Source organism: Panthera uncia (assembly GCF_023721935.1).
Source record: "Panthera uncia isolate 11264 chromosome D3 unlocalized genomic scaffold, Puncia_PCG_1.0 HiC_scaffold_8, whole genome shotgun sequence".
NCBI classification, from domain to species: Eukaryota; Metazoa; Chordata; class Mammalia; order Carnivora; family Felidae; genus Panthera; species Panthera uncia.
The window spans coordinates 83551794-83569577 of NW_026057586.1; the positions used below are offsets into that span (position 1 = coordinate 83551794).

At 40.0% G+C, this 17784-nt stretch overlaps 1 protein-coding gene across 2 annotated transcripts in view; it reads right to left on the bottom strand.

Annotated features, from left to right (window-relative positions):
• Positions 1-2374: 2374 nt before the first annotated feature.
• ANAPC5 (anaphase promoting complex subunit 5) overlaps positions 2375-17784 on the bottom strand; it is a 44310-nt gene continuing 28900 nt past the window's right edge. For both annotated transcript variants that reach the window (XM_049619364.1, XM_049619363.1), the window contains 6 exons: positions 15750-15824; positions 12634-12755; positions 12073-12180; positions 11842-11989; positions 3100-3262; positions 2375-2698 (listed from right to left, as the gene is read on the bottom strand). In XM_049619364.1, coding sequence (XP_049475321.1) covers positions 2487-2698; positions 3100-3262; positions 11842-11989; positions 12073-12180; positions 12634-12755; positions 15750-15824 — 828 coding nt within the window. In that variant the 3' untranslated portion in view covers positions 2375-2486. The remainder of the gene's footprint in view (positions 2699-3099; positions 3263-11841; positions 11990-12072; positions 12181-12633; positions 12756-15749; positions 15825-17784) is intronic.

The following is a 17784-nucleotide window of genomic DNA, read 5'->3' on the forward strand; positions in this document are numbered from 1 at the left end:
GGTTGAGAAGCCTGTACACCGGGACTGATCCTCACTAGTGAGGGGGCTGGATTAGGCCAACTCTCTGAGGCAGTTTCCTCAACTGTAAAATGGTATTTGGCCGACAAGCATTAGAGATGGTATGTGTGGAAGTAACCAGCACAGTGTCTAGCCTATATTGGGCACTAGATAAATGACAACTATGTGCCCGATGAACTGGAAAAGAATGTTCACAAAAACATTACAGTGCTTTTCAAAACTCCAGGAACAGGCAGCTCTAGGGTAATGTAGCAACTGGGTTGGATTCCCAGCTCTGCAACCTACCAGCTGTGTGGCCTTGGGTGAATGAGCGACTTAATCTCCTTATGCCTCAGTTTCCAGTCTGTTAAACGGGATTAATGCTGTAGCCAACTTCTTAGGATTGTTGTAAAGATTAAATGTATTAGTATATTTACATAAATTACAACAGGGCAGTCTGTTAAGTGTTAAAATATTTGCTCCCATTTGCCCCAGGCCTGGAAACACTCAACACCAAACCTGCTGGTAGAGTTCCCACCATGCCAGGCCACTGGCTTGGGTCACTACACCTTTCTTCTCTGTAAGTTCTCTGGTGTAGACCCGAAGGGCCACTGGCTATATAGCTTCAATTCCCTCCTCACCAAACCCTTTCCCCGTTTAAACAAATCATCATTTTGTTACACTCCTGTATTAAACCACCCATAATTACACCAGTCTGACTCTTCCCTCACCAAATGCTCCACCAGGAAAAAAGCCAATGAGTTGTAACCCAGCTATGAATGTGGGGGTCACTCTGCTGTTTCCAACTGAATTGTGCCGCTTACCTGGTTTAATGCTCTACTTAATAGAGGCTTTGTATTTTTACTTTGCACTGGCCCCACAAATCATGTAGTTACTCCTGGTCAGATCTGATGATTTCTGGTTTTTAATGTTGATGCATGAGGGGTCGGCTGAGCAATGTTGTCCCATCTCTTGAACCTTCTTACACTGAGACAGAGTGATCACTTCTTAGGCTAGAAAGACTGTAGTTTAAATACATGGGCCAAAACTGACATCAGATGAGAGACTAGATTTGGAAGAATAAAAAGAAACTGGTAATTGTGGTTACTACCTGGGAGGAAGAATTACTTTTTACTATACAGCCTTTAAGAATATTTAATTTTTACTATCTCCATATATAACCTTTCAAATTAATTTAAGATTTTTAATTTTTTTTTAACATTTATTTATTTTTGAGACAGAAAGAGAGCATGAATGGGGGAGGGTCAGAGAGAGAGGGAGACACAGAATCTGAAGCAGGCTCCAGGCTCCAAGCTGTCAGCACAGAGCCCAACGGGGGTCTTGAACTCACGGACCATGAGATCACGACCTGAGCCGAAGTCGGACGCTCAACCGACTGAGCCACCCAGGCGCCCCTAATTTAAGATTTTTAAACATCAACATACCACTTACTGTCTCTATCTCTACAGAGTCTCTTGTTTCTAGAGCGGCTGTCTTTAGCCGGCAAATGCTCCCTATGAGTGGGAGTTGTTTTACGCTGTTTCAAAGAGCCCTGGAGATAAATTATTTCCCATCCGAAGGTTTAAATTTAACGGAGAAAGAGCCAATGATAGAAGCTGAAAAATTTGGTTGGTTCCTTGTTGCTGTTTTGGACTTGAAACAGAGTGATTTTCCTGTGAACACTGAGGGATAAGATAAATTTGCAAAGCAATAACTGGTTCTGCTTAATGGCAGGGTTGAGATGCGTAAATTAGATACTCTACATATTTGAGTGATAGCATCCGCACACCTCTGAGCTTTAGACCTTTTCTTAATTTATAATCCCCTCATTCATAATGAATTCCTAGACTTGTTATCATCATCCTTCATTTATATAGTTAAAGAGAGAAGTACAATAATGTAGAAGACAGAAGAAAACAAATACCCAGAAAGTGACTGAAATCTGTTTCTTGTCATTGGTCCAAAAACCATAAAAAGATCTTTTCCTTCTTAATTTCCAGTCAAGAACCAACATGTGCTTACAAGCACACACAGGCCCACCACAACCCCCCAGCTCAGTCCAACAAAGCAGGGAAGCTTCAGAAAGAAAATCTAAGTCTTAGAGAAACCTCCACTGACCCCCTGGAGAGACCTGCCGATACTCAGAAGAGCTGATGTCTGAGCATAGGTGCTAAATACAAACTCCCGTGATGATGCAGAATGTGCACAGATCCTAAGAAGATACTGGCAACTTTGCCCAGAGAGAACATAACCTTTAACACTTGTAATAGCTTATTAATAAAACAGCTGTTTATCAACAAAAAGTTGGTATCTTTTGCTATCAAAAAGAAAAGGGAGAAAACAAGTATGTATATTCTAGCAACAAAATAAGACAAACTAATCAGAATGCAGTTTATTGATAAGACAGACATCAAATACATTATTTACATGGAGGGAGGGGAAGTCCAAAATCTTACATTCTGTATAGCGGCCCAGCAGGGATGCTCTCACTAGAGATGATTTATCAAGGGCACCCCATGAGAGGGCAGTTCCTGATGCAGCTGCCGGAAGAGCATCGCGCATCGGTTCCTCTCCTGGGTCTTCCCCAAGGTGTGGTAGAGTCTGGCCTGGAAGTAAACAACATCTCTGATTTGCTCTTTGCAGTCGACCTTTGCAAAATAGTTCTTGGCTTCATTGAGATTCTCAATGGCTGCCTCCAGAGCTGACGGAAAATGGGAAAAAAGCACACATGTTTAACTCAACACTTTGCATACAGTTTTCAAAACCTGACATCTACTTTCATTGGGTTAACATGTACCAGAGACACTTTTATACTCTACTCTTTGAGAAGAAAAAAATACACTAGGGGGAGGTTTTAAAAAAGGCCTTTAGTCCTGATTTCCAGCCTGGTACTTGGTTCTGTAGGGTTAAAATAATCATTCACTTGCCCTCAACCTTCACACCAAGCACGCATGTCAAAGCACTTTAAATACTGCATAAATCTTAACATGTATTTGAGAACTTAAATACTATCCCAAATTTAATGTCTTCCTTCTTCTGGGTCCTAAATTTAATTTTTTTTCTGCAATAGTATTGCATAGCAATCTTTGTATGGTTCCCTACCTTCTGCTTTCTTTGGTGGATCATAAGCAGCTGCTGAAGCCACCTGGCACTTGGCCACCAAGAACATGGCGCGGCCTTTGTCCAGGACAGCCCCGTCAGCCAAGATGGGTTCAATGGCCATGTGGAGAAGACTTAAGGCCTGTTCTGGGATTCCAAGGATGAGCTGAAAAAGAAACATTGTGGTACTGTACTTACCCACACCCACTGCCCACTACAGAAAAGGCTTCATTTCTGAACCTTCTTTCCTGAATGGCCATGTCTGGCTTATGTTTTCCCCGACATGTACTACATTTAATATGCACCACACTCCTAGAAAACACTGTATGACAATCTGACTTCAGATTATGATGGATATAGCAGGTAGTAGTTATTCACACTATAGGAAGGTTTTTGTCTTTACAACAACATTCAGAATCAATATCCTTTAGCTTGGTGATTCCAAAGTGTTAAACTTATTGTGCAAGAATCATTGGGAGAAGGGGAACCACTAAGAAATAACTCGAAAGTATACTGTAAAATAAACAAGAAACATCCATTTAACACAAAAGAAACAGTAATGGAGGAACCGAGGAACAAAAAAGATATAAGAAATATATAGAAAAAAATAGCAAAATAGAAGTCCTTTCAAATCTATAATTACATTAAATATAAATGAATTAAACTCTTCAGTTAAAAAGCAGAGATTAGCAGAGTAGATTTAAAAGAAACATGATCTGACTATATGCTATCTACAAGGAGACTCACTCTTGGTTAAAAGACACAAATAGGCTTAAAAAAAAAAAAAGACACAAATAGGCTGAAAGTAAAAGGACATAAAAGAGATACTCCATACAAACAGTAGCCAGAAGATAGCTGGAGTGACTACACTTATATCAAACAAAACAGACTTTAAGTCAAAAACTGTTACAAAAGACAAAGGACATTATATACTGCTAACGGGTCAATTCATCAAGAAGACACAATTATAAACACATATACACCAAAGAACAGAACTTGGTAAATTCTACGAAACATTTAAAGAAGAATTAACACCAATCCTTCTCACTCTTCCAAAAATAGAAGAGAAAGGAACTCACTTTGTAAGGCCACTGTTACCCTAATACCAAAGCAAAATAAAGATATCATAAGGAAAGAAAACTACAGACCAATATCCCTTATGAATACACATGCAAAAATCCTCAACAAATACTAGCAAACCAAATCCAATAGCATATTAAAAGGATCATACACGGGGGCACCTGGGTGGCTCAGTCAGTGAAGTGTCTAACTCTTGATTTTGGCTCAGGTCATAATCTCACAGTTGTGAGATCAAGTCTTGCATCGAGCCCCACACTGGGGTCTGTGCTGGCCATGAAGCCTGCTTAAGATTCTCTCTCCCTTTGCCCCTCCCCCACTCACTCTCTCAAAAAAACAAAAAATCATACATCATAATCAAGTAGGATTTATCCCAAGAATGCAATAGTAGTTCAATATGTGAAAAAATCAATGTAATATACAATATTAATAGAATAAAGGAAAAATACCACATGATCTACTCAATTGATATAGAAAAAGCATTTCACAAAACCCCAACAGCTTTTCATGATAAAAATATTCAGGAGTAGAAGGGAACTTCCTCAACTTAGTACCAGTGCATCTATGCAAAATCCACAGTTAACATCATAGTTAAAAATGAAAGACTGAAGGATGTCCACTCTCACCGCTGTTAACATAGTGTTGGAAGTGCTAGCATCAGCAATCAGACAACAAAAGGAAATCAAAGGCATCAAAATTGGCAAAGATGAAGTCAAGCTTTCACTTTTTGCAAATGACATGATATTATACATGGAAAATCGGACAGACTCCACCAAAAGTCTGATAGAACTGATACATGAATTCAGCAAAGTTGCAGGATACAACATCAATGTACAGAAATCAGTTGCATTCTTATACACTAATAATGAAGCAACAGAAAGACAAATAAAGAAACTGATCCCATTCACAATTGCACCAAGAAGCATAAAATACCTAGGAATAAATCTAACCAAAGATGTACAAGATCTGTCTGCTGAAAACTATAGAAAGCTTATGAAGGGAATTGAAGAAGATATAAAGAAATGGAAAAACATTCCATGCTCATGGGTTGGAAGAATAAGTATTGTTAAAATGTCAATACTACCCAAAGCTATCTACACATTCAATGCAATCCCAATCAAAATTGCACCAGCATTCTTCTCGAAGCTAGAACAAGCAATCCTAAAATTCATATGGAACCACAAAAGGCCCCGAATAGCCAAAGTAATTTTGAAGAAGAAGACCAAAGAAGGAGGCATCACAATCCCAGACTTTAGCCTCTACTACAAAGCTGTAATCATCAAGACAGCATGGTATTGGCACAAAAACAGACACACAGACCAATGGAATAGAATAGAAACCCTAGAACTAGACTCGCAAAAGTATGGCCAACTAATCTTTGACAAAGCAGGAGAGAATATCCAATGGAAAAAAGACAGTCTCTTTAACAAATGGTGCTGGGAGAACTGGACAGCAACATGCAGAAGAATGAAACTAGACCACTTCCTTACACCATTCACAAAAATAAACTCAAAACGAATAAAGGACCTGAATGTGAGACAGGAAACCATCAAAACCCTAGAGGAGAAAGCAGGAAAAGACCTCTCTGACCTCAGCCATAGCAATCTCTTACTCGACACATCCCCAAAGGCAAGGGAATTAAAAGCAAAAATGAATTACTGGGACCTTATGAAGATAAAAAGCTTCTGCACAGCAAAGGAAACAATCAACAAAACTAAAAGGCAACCAATGGAATGGGAAAAGATATTTGCAAATGACATATCGGACAAAGGGCTAGTATCCAAAATCTATAAAGAGCTCACCAAACTCCACACCCAAAAAACAAATAATCCAGTGAAGAAATGGGCAGAAAACATGAATAGACACTTCTCTAAAGAAGATATCCAGATGGCCAACAGGCACATGAAAAGATGCTCAACGTCGCTCCTCATCAGGGAAATACAAATCAAAACCACAATCAGATATCACCTCGCGCCAGTCAGAGTGGCCAAAATGAACAAATCAGGAGACTATAGATGCTGGAGAGGATGTGGAGAAACGGGAACCCTCTTGCACTGTTGGTGGGAATGCAAACTGGTGCAGCCGCTCTGGAAAACAGTGTGGAGGTTCCTCAAAAAATTAAAAATAGACCTACCCTATGACCCAGCAGTAGCACTGCTAAGAATTTACCCAAGGGATACAGGAGTACTGATGCATAGGGGCACTTGTACCCCAATGTTTATAGCAGCACTCTCAACAATAGCCAAATGATGGAAAGAGCCTAAATGTCCATCAACTGATGAATGGATAAAGAAACTGTGGTTTATATACACAATGGAGTACTACATGGCAATGAGAAAGAATGAAATATGGCCCTTTGTAGCAACGTGGATGGAACTGGAGAGTGTGATGCTAAGTGAAATAAGCCATACAGAGAAAGACAGATACCATATGGTTTCACTCTTATGTGGATCCTGAGAAACTTAACAGAAATCCATGGGGGAGGGGAAGAAAAAAAAAAAAAAAGAGGTTAGAGTGGGAGAGAGCTAAAGCATAAGAGACTCTTAAAAACTGAGAACAAACTGAGGGTTGATGGGGGGTGGGAGGGAGGGGAGGGGAGGTGATGGGCATTGAAGAGGGCATCTTTTGGGATGAGCACTGGGTGTTGTATGGAAACCAATTTGACAATAAATTTCATATATTAAATAAATAAATAAATAAATAAATAAATAAAGTACATTAACAGAAAAAAAAAAAATGAAAGACTGAAATCATGCCCCTAAGATCAGGAGCAAAAACAAGTATGTACATTCTTGCCACTTCTATTCAGCACTGTTCTGAAAGTTCTACATGGGGCAATTGGGCAAGAAAAAGAAATGAAAGGCATTCAAATTGCAATGGAAGAAGTAAAACTCTGTATTTGCAGAGTTACATGATCTTATATACAGAAAACTTCTAAAGAATCCTTAAAAACCTGTAACAGGTATTAAGCAAGTTCAGCAAAGTTGCAGGATGTAAGATCAATATACACTAGCAATGAACAATCCAAAAATAAAATTAATTTTTAAAATTCCATTTATGATAGCATCAAAAAGAATAAAATACTTAAGAATAAATTTAGCTAAGAAACTGTAAGAATTGTACACTGAAAACTAGAAGACACTATTGAAGACATGAAAGAAGACCTGGGGGGCGGGGGGAGCACCTGGATGGCTCAGTCGGTTAAGCATCCAACTCTTGATTTCAGCTCAGGTCATGATCTCACAATTCGTGCGTTCAAGCCCTGCATCGGGCTCTGCACTAACAGTGTGGAGCCTGCTTGGGATTCTCTCTCTCTCTGCCCCTCCCCTGCTTGCTCTCTCTCCTCTCAAAATAAATAAATAAAATAAAAAAACTAAAAAGAAGACCTAGGGCACCTGGGTGACTCAGCTCGTTAAGCATCCAACTCCTGATTTTGGCTCAGATCATGATCTCATGGTTCATGAGTTCGATCCCCACACTGGTCTCTGCGCTGGCAGCAAAGAACCTGCTTAGGATTCTCTCTCTCCCTTCCTCTCTCTCTGCTCCTCCCTGCCTCAAAATAAATAAGTAAACTTAAAAAAAAAAAAAAAAAAAGAAAAAGAAATTAAAGAAGACCTAAAAAAAAAAAAAGACAGCCTGTGTTAATGGACTGGAAGATTTAATAGTGTGAAGATGGTAACACTCTCCAAATTCATCTACAGATTGAACACATTCCTTATCAAAACTCTAAATACTATTTTTACTGAAATGGACAAGCTATTCTAAAATTCATATGGAATTCCAAGAGAATACCAACAGCCAAAATGATCTTGAAAAAAGAAGCACAAAATTAGAGAACTCTTACTTCCATCCTAATTTTAAATTTACTACAAAGATATAATAATCAAACAGTGTGGTATTATCATAAGGACAGATCAATGGAATAGAACTGAGAGTGCAGAAATAAACCCATACATTAATGATCAATATTTTTTTTTTTTTAACGTTTATTTCTGAGACAGAGAGAGAGCATGAACAGGGGGGGTCAGAGAGAGGGAGACACAGAATCCGAAACAGGCTCCAGGCTCTGAGCTGTCAGCACAGAGCCCGACGCGGGGCTCGAACTCACGGACCGCGAGATCATGACCTGAGCCGAAGTCGGCCGCCCAACCGACTGAGCCACCCAGGCGCCCCAATGATCAATATTTTTGACATGGATGCCAAGACTACTCAATGGGAAAATAACAGTGTTTTCAACAAGTAGTGCTTTGACACCGGGATATCCATATGTGAAAGAATAAAGCTGGACTCCTACCTCATGCCATATATAAAAATTAACTCAAAAATAGGGCACTTGGGTGGCTCAGTTGGTTGGGCATCTGAATCCTGATTTTAGCTTGGGTCATGATCTTAGGGTTTGTTTGCTTGGGATTCTCCCTCCCCTCTCTCTCTGCCCCTCCCCTGCTCTCTCCCGCTCTCAAAATAAATAAATAAACTTTAAAAAAATTAACTCTAAATTGATCAAAGACCTAAATGGAAGAGCTAAAACTATTCAAAACCTTAGAAGGAAACATAAGTATAAATCTTTGTGAACTTGGATTAAGCAACAGTTTCTTAAGGAGAACATCAAAAGCACAAGCAACAGGGGTGCATGGGTGGCTCAGTCAGTTGAGTTCTGACTTCAGTTCAGGTCATGATCTCATGGCTCATGAGTTCAATCCCCGTGTCAGGCTCTGAGAGGCTCTGTGCTGACAGCTTACAGCCTGGAGCCTGCTTTGGATTCTGTGTCTCCCTCTCTCCCTGGCCCTCCCCTGCCTGTGCTCTGTCTTTCTCTCTCTCTCTCAAAAATAAGTAAACCAAAAAAACAAAAACCAAAGAACTTAAAAAAAAAAAAAGCACAAGCAGCAAAAGAAAAAAAAGGATAAATTGGATTTCATCAAATTTTAAAACTTTAGTGCATCAAAGGACATGATCAAGAAAGTAAAAAGACAACCCTGAGAAAAGAACATATTTCCAAATCATGTATCTGACAAGGGTCTAGTATTCAGAATATACAAAACAATCTTACAACTGAACATCAAAAAGACAATAACCCAATTAAAAAGTGGATAAAGGACTTAGACATGTCTCCAAAGAATATATACAAATGGCTAAGAGCACACAAAAAGATGCTCAATATCATGAGTTATTAGAAAAATACAAATCAAAACCACAATGAGATAGAACTTTATAGTCAGATGGGTATAATACCAAAAAAAAAAAAAAAAAAAAAAGGAAAATAACAAGTACTGGCAAGAACATGGAAAAACCGGAACCTTCATACATTGCTGGTGAGAAGAGATGGTGCAGTCACTGTGGAAGTTTGGTGGTTCCACAAAAAGTTAGATATGGAATTATCATATGACCCAGCAATTCTACTCTTAAGTAAATCCAAGAGAAATGAAAACATGTAACTACACAAAAACTTATATGTGAATGTTAAAAGCAGCTATTCAGGGGCACCTGGGTGGCTCAGTTGGTTAAGCATCTGACTCTTGATTTCAGCTCAGATCATGATCTCATAGTTCGTGGGACCTAGTGGGATCTAGCTCCAAGTTGGGCTCTGCGCTGACAGTGCAAAGCCTGCTTGGGATATTCTCTCTCCCTCTCTCTCTAAATAAATAAACAATTTAAAATAATTTTTTAAAGCAGCTATTTATAATAGCTGACCCAAATGTCTACCAACTGATGGACAAAATGTAGTCTATACATCCAATGGAGTATTATTCAGCCATTAAAAGGAATGAAGCGGGGCACCTGGGTGGCTCAGTCGGTTAAGCTTCCCACTCTTCATTTCAGCTCAGGTCATGATCTCACAGTTCATGGGTTTGAGTCCCGCTTCAGGCTCCACACTGATAGTGTGGAGCCTGCTTTGGATTCTCTCTCTCCTCTCTTTGGCACTCTCTCTCTCAAAATAAATAAATAAACTTAAAATAAATAAAGGAGTAAAAGAATAAATAAATAATAAAAGGAATGAAGCAGTGACACATGCTGAACGTCCCATTCAACATGAATGAACCCTGAAAACATCTTACGAAGTGAAGAAGCCAGACTACATAAGGCCAGATATTGTATGATTCTATTTATATGAAAGATCCAGAATAGGCAAACCCACAGAGGCAGAAAGTAGCTTGGTGGTTAATGGGAGTTACTACTTAATGAGTCCAGGTTTCTTTTCAGAATGATGAAGATATTCTGAAATTAAACAGTGTTGATGGCTGCAAAACACTTTAAATATTCTTAAAACCACTGAATTGTACCCTTTAAAATGATTAAAATGGTAAATTTTATGTTACATGAATTTTATCTTAATTGAGAAAAAAAATCACTAGAGCTGGAAAACAGATTAGAGTCCTCTGCTCCTTCCCTAGAGATTCTGACTCCATGTTTCAAGGCAAAGCCAGATATGTAGATTTTTTTTTTTAATGTTTATTTATTTTTGAGAGAAGGAAAGCACAAGTGGAGGAGGGGCAGAGAAAGAGGGAGACACAATCAGGATCCAAAGCGGGCTCTGTGCTCATAGCAGAGAGCCTGATGTGGGACTTGAACCAGGAACTCCAAGATCATGACTTGAGCTGAAGTCGGATACTTAACCAACTGAGCCACCCAGGTGCCCCCAGATATGTAGATATTTTTTAAATCTTCCCAATTTTTTTTCTTGCTTCTTTTTTTTAATGTTTTGTTTATTTTTTGAGAGAGAGAGAGAGCATAAACAGGGAAGAGGCAGAGAGATAGGGGGACAGAGGATCTGAAGCGGGCCCTGCACTGACAGGCTGTCTGGGGCTCAAATTCACAAACCTTGAAATCATGACCTGAGCGGAAGTCAGATGCTCAGCCAACTGAGCCACCCAGGTGCCCCTTTTCTTTCTATCTGTAAAGTTTATTTATTTATTTTGAGAGAGAAGGAAAAAGCACGAGTAGGGTAGGAACAGAGAGACCAGGAAGATAGAGAATGCCAAGCAGGTTCCACGATGTCAGCACAGAGCCAGCCCAACGCAGGGCTTGAACCCACAAACCATAATGTAAAACATGATCTGAGCCAAAATCAAGAGTCCGACACTCAACGGACTGAGCCATGCAGGTGCCCCTTCCTAATTAATCTAATGCATGGTTTGGGAAATCTCTGCTTTAGTTAGTAAATTCTCCTAGCGCCAGTGAGTTCAAAATGCATTCATTCAATAAATATTTATTAAAAGCCTATTATGTAGAGGTCCTACTAGGTACCAGAAGATACAGCAAGGAGAAAACAAAGTCCCTTTTCTCACGGCCTTTACATTCCTCAGGGGGAGACAGTAAACAAACATAAAATACCTTTTAACTTCCAAAACCTTTCAATGAACACACAACTTCCTCATTTCTTTATTTATCCCCTTGTTAATCAAGCAGAGCTCTGGGCCAGCTAAATCATTAATATGATGCAAGTGTCCTCGATGAATGGGTGCATCCCCTTTATTAGATACACAGCTCGGTATAGCCACCAGGTTCACAGCTTCAGACTTCCCTGGAGGGCTTACACAATGAGACTGTATTCCCAGACTTCAGTATTAAGAAGTCAAAGCTCATTATTATCCCTTTCAAAACCAAAAAGCAGTAACAGACTAAGCAGTTCTTGAGCACAAATATGTGCTATAAAAACAGAGATCAGCTTACCTGAGCAAAAGCCAAGTTCAGCACCGTTTCGGAGGCCAAGTACTGTAACCGGTACTCCTTGGAGAGGGCCAGAGCCTGCAGGAGCACAGGCAGCGCGATGGTAGGGGAGGAAGACCGCCAGTATAGCTCGGCCACAGACAGCAGGACACTGCCCACAAAGAGGAAGACATGGGATGAGAAGATCCAGCACAAAGGACCACCTGTAGGAAATGTTCAAGGGACCTCCCTTACCTGATCACCATTTCTGTATTCCTGATTTTCTGACAATGAATCAACAATTTTTGCAAAAGCTTGTGCGCCTCTGACATTTGGTTCTGAGCTTGTAGTACAATTGCTTTTCTGACACAGAAACAAAATAAACAAATGGTTATGCTGATATTTTACTAGGGTTGCAAGTATAGTCACTTTCAGGGTTACAATCTACTTCCTCAATTAGACTGTAAACCTTCCAAGGGGAAGAACTTTGCCTGATACAATTTTTGTTAAAAGAGGAGAAAAAAAAGTGTGCGTGCGTGTGTGTGTGTAAACACATGTGTATACACCCCCCCCCAGCCCCCCCCCCCACAAGAAAAAAAACAAGTCTGGAATTACAGGTATTAGAATGTTCGTGATTTTCTCTGGGTGATACTTATTTTCTCCCTATTACTCATCTGTATTTTCTAATTTCCTGTAATAAATAGGAAAAAAAGTTTTTTCCTAAGCTAAAGTTAATAAATTAATACACACAAAAATAAGAATAAAGCCATTTAAGAACTACCTTATTCTGGGGCTGGAATCTTCAAAGTTTCTTACCTGTATACACCCTCTATGCTGTTAAGAGCTGTGATTCCTGTAACAAGTGAATCAGCCAAATGGTATTTGCCATCATTCATTGCTCTGTCAAACTGTATTTTTTGATCACATAGCATCCATAGCTAATAAGAAAAAAAAAAAATTGAGGACAAAATGCAAGTGCTCACCTCGTTATTCAACAGATATAAAAATATTTCAACATTTTTGAGATTTAAAAATTTTTTAGAAATATTTCAAGGATGTAAAAAAGCCCTAAGAATAAAGTAACAAACACATGTGTGCCAATCACCAACTTTGTCAAAACACAACATTTTGATTTGCTTCAGGTATTACTGCATACTAACGAAGTCTTTTTCAAATTCCATTCCTCTCTTTCTTTATCCAAAGTAAGCACCTGGGGCACCTGGGTGTCTCAGTTGTTAAGTGTCTGACTGCAGCTCAGGTCATAATCTAATGGTTTGTGAGTTTGAGTCCTGCATTGGGTAAACACGAGCCCCACTTCTCTCTGTCTCTCTCTCCCTCTCCCTCTCTCTGTCTCTCTCTATGTCTCTCTCTGCCTCTCCTGGGATTCTCTCTTTCTCTGCCCCTTGCTCACTGGCGCCTTCTTTTTCTCTCTCTCAAAAACAAACAAACAAACAAATAAATAAATAAAACCAAAGTAAGCACCTGATTTGGTGTTTATCATTCCCATTCATGTTTTTATACTATTACAGCATATTTTCTTACCCTTAAACAATATATAGTATGATCTTGTAGGTTTTTAAATTTTGCAGAAAGTAAATACTGCTGTACTTTATGTATCCTTTGACAACTTGCTCTTAAGCTCAACAGTATTTTTCTGGGACTTACACATGTTTTGTGTGTGTGTGTGTGTGTGTGTGTGTGTGTGTGTGTGTTTATTCAATATGAAATTTATTGTCAAATTGGTTTCCATACAACACCCAGTGCTCATCCCAACAGGTGCCCTCCTCAATGTCCATCACCCATTTTCCCCTCCCTCCCACCCCCCAGACTTACACATGTTAATACAAGTAGCTCTAGTTCATCCTTTCCACTAACGAATAGTTCTCAATTATATGAATATCTGTTCTCACAATGATGAGTATTTAGGTAGTGCCAATTTTTCACTCTTCTGAACAATGCTGCAATCAACATTCTCGTGCATCTCTGCTGGTGCAAGAGTTTATGTCAGGTCTACAGCAAGCAGTGGAAACATGGGTGGAGGACATACACAACTTCAATTCAATACAGTGCCCATTTGTTCTTCAAGTGGGTTATACCAATTTATACTTCCCACCAGTAATATCCTTGCCAACACTTGGTACTGTCAGATATTCTACCTTTGGCCAATCTGATAGGTATGAAATATCTCATTACTGTTGTCTGGTATTTCCCTGACTGCCAGCCAGGCTGAGCATCTTGTCATATACCTACTGGCCATATATGTTTTTTCTGTGAACTGTGAATTGCCTTTTTTTTTTTCTTCAACAGCTAGAACTGTCACCAAAACTGTTCCATTGCATTAGCACTGCCACAGAACCACCTTAATTCTTTCGTTCCCACATCATCCTTAGGTGCTATCATCTCCCATCTTCTATCTTATGTGCAGACCACCTTCCCAGCTGGGCACTTTGAATTCAGATCATAGCCTGCTGAAGGCAGCGATGAGGCCCAAGCACACTTCACACGCAGAGGGGCACCCACACTATAGCTAATGCCACAGAGCCAACAACCTGTGGGAGTGGCAGCCTCAGTGACCAGCACTAGGAGACTCCCAGGCCATGGTCTCTTAAGATTTCAAATTCTCTAATCCATTGAAGACTAAACTTGGAAAGGGAGGGAAGAAGAAGGGGCTCCTGTAACAGGTTTCTCAGCCCCATTAGAGATAGATAAAGTGCAATAAGGAACACAGGGCCTGGGACTGCTTTATAAAATTAATTCAATTCCCTCTGGGCACAACATCTTCCCAAAGGTTATTTAATTCTGGGAGGAAGAGATTAGAGTTGCCAAGTAAGAGACACAGCACCAAACTGAGACCTAATTCTTGATCTGTCCATGGACATGGATGATTTTCTTTTCTTATTTCCACACAATTAGAGATATAAGGAATACAAACTTAAAACCATGAAGACAGAGAGAAAAAAAGTTCCCTAAATAAATCTTTAAATCTTGTATCAGAGGGGCGCCTGGGTGGCGCAGTCGGTTAAGCGTCCGACTTCAGCCAGGTCACGATCTCGCGTTCCGTGAGTTTGAGCCCCGCGTCAGGCTCTGGGCTGATGGCTGATGGCTCGGAGCCTGGAGCCTGTTTCCGCTTCTGTGTCTCCCTCTCTCTCTGCCCCTCCCCCGTTCATGCTCTGTCTCTCTCTGTCCCAAAAATAAATAAAAAACGTTGAAAAAAAAAAATTAAAAAAAAAAAATCTTGTATCAGAGTTTATTTTTCTGCCTTTTTTTTTTTTTTAATATTTGCTTATTTTTGAGAGAGGGAGAGGGAGAGAGCGAGTGAGCGCACATGTGCATGCACGCAAGTGGGGGAGGGGCAGAGAGAGGGAGACACAGAATCCCAAGCAGGCTCCAGGCTCTGAGCTGTCGGCACAGAGCCCAACATGGGGCTCACACTCAAGAACTGTGAGATCATGACCTGAGCCAAAGTCAAACACTTAACCAACTGAGCCACCCATGCATCCCTCTGCCTTCTTTTTGTTTTTTTTAAAGTTTATTTATTTATTTTGAGAGAGAGAGAGAGAGAGAGAGAGAGAGAGAGAGAGAGGGCAAGTGTGGGAGAGGCAGACAGGGAGAGAGAGAATCCCAAGCAGCCCCTGTGCTATCAGCATGGAGCCCGATGCGGGGCTCAATCCCACAAATCCTGAGATCATGACCTGAGCCAAAATCAAGAGTCAAACACTCAAACGACTAAGCCACCCAGGCACCCATTCTCTGCCTTGCACAGAGCTTAGAGGCTGGTATGCATCTATATTGACCTCAATGCACAGATAACACAGAAAGGAACCAAGACACAAGAAACCGAGAGGAAGCCTTAAAATATTCCACTCTGACAACAATACAGTAAAAACGGTCTCCTCAGAAATAAATCGGATGCCATGCAAAAGTCAGATTACCTGGGCATGCTGACTATTCGGCGGGAATCGTTCCTTCAAGTGCTTCAACACTTCCGAAGCTGCGGCAAAACAGCCCTAAATGGAAACACACGAACTGATGAACACACCTGTGTTGAAACTACATTGGCTACACCACTCATAGGATGTTGCTATGATTCACCTGCTTGTGGTACAGCACCCTGGAAGACATGAAGCAGAGACTGTCATACATCAGGGGGTCATTTTTTTTTTTTTTTTAGGTTCTAGTATATTTTGTTCATTAAAAATTTTTTTTAATTTTTTTTAACGCTTATTCATTTTTGACAGAGAGGGAGAGACAGAGAGTGGGTGGGGGAGGGGCAGAGAAAGAGAGAAGCACAGAGTCTGAAGCAGGGTCTAAGCTCTGGGCTGTCAGCACAGAGCCCGACGTGGGGCTTGAACTCACCAACCATGAGAATATGACCTGAGCCAAAGTTGGATATTTAACTGATGAGCCACCCCCTAAATTTTTTTTTTAATTACACATGTAACGAATGCATGTTCACTCTAGGAAAAAAACTTACAAAATACATGTAAACAATAAGAAAAAGGCCAATTTTAATTTCACCAAAGATAATCACAGGAATGTTTGGGCACATATCCTTCTAAACTTCTCTTATGCACATAAATAAAAACATACACATATTCTAAAAAAAGGCATACATGCTATTTTTGTAAATTACCTAGAACACTGTTTACTACATGGTAGGCATATTTTTTGACTGAATCAATCTTTCCAGTGTTAACAAATACAAAGTTATATCATCATAGTATTTTATTAGGTAAATGAACTATGATACATCTAAATGACCTCCTAGTTTGGGATAGTTTGGTCGTTTCTAATTTTTTCCATTTTAAGGATGCTACAGCGAATACCCTGGTGCACACACCTTTGTGTAACTGTCCACTTGTCCAGTCCTTTCCTTAGGATAAGACCTTTGAAGTGGAACTGGCTGGTCAAATGGTAGGCACTCCTAAGCCCTTTGATACACAGTGCTAAACTACCCTCCGGAAATGTACCGAGAACGTTCATAACAGCCTTCTATGTCTTTCTCCTACCACAATTTTTAAGCATTGCCTATTTGGTGAAACTAGTATTTCACTGTATTAATATGAATTTCTTTAATGACTAAATTGAAAATTTTTCATGTTCTCTGGTCATATGTATTTTTTCTGTGAATACATACCCTTATGTTCCTGCAATGTTTCTTATTGACTCCAAAAGCTTTTCAATGTGTCCTAATCCTTTGATTAGATGATATACCTTCTGTCTACAGAGAAGCTCAGTTAGACCAAAAGTGAACTTTTATTTGAAGTAAATTAAGTAGAAATTACACTGAATTATAATAAAACATCAATAATCTTTTTATTCTTAGGACTTTTATGGCCAGTCTTGCCAGTTATTTCCACTGACTGCCAGAGGGAGTTGGGCATGCGGATCGAGGTGGGTTGTCAAAACTTTAGGCCAAGTAGAGAGACACACATTGCAGTATCCCCCAAAACACCCCCCACTGCGACCTGCCTCTCCTTAGGCTGGAAGAATACCAGATGGTCTAGAATCACACAAAAAGAGCAAGAGGCTGGCTGTCTCAGTACTTCCTCTGGGTTACAGGAGGAAGGTTAGGAACTGCAATTCAGACCCTGTAACTTTTTTGTAGGTTCACTCACACCCAAGTCATGGCCATACCAAAGTACAGCAGCACCCAGTTTATTTGGAGGTCAATTTCAGAACACAATTCGAAGCACACATAAAGGAAATAAAAGAGCAAATGGAGATTCACGATAAAGCTGTCTTCTCCACAGTTGGCCAACTCAGTTTCACAGGTGCCTCCCTAACGTGTATAATTAAAAATGCGACAATCATCAGCCCTGTGGGTACAGCTACCTGGTTGATGTTCTAACACTAGAAAAGTCTTTCCAAGACAGATTGAGGAGAAGGCGGGAGGAGACTGAATTGAAATTAAGAAGCCACTGCCTAGGAGCCCTGGGTGGCTCAGTCGGTTAAGCATCTGACTAC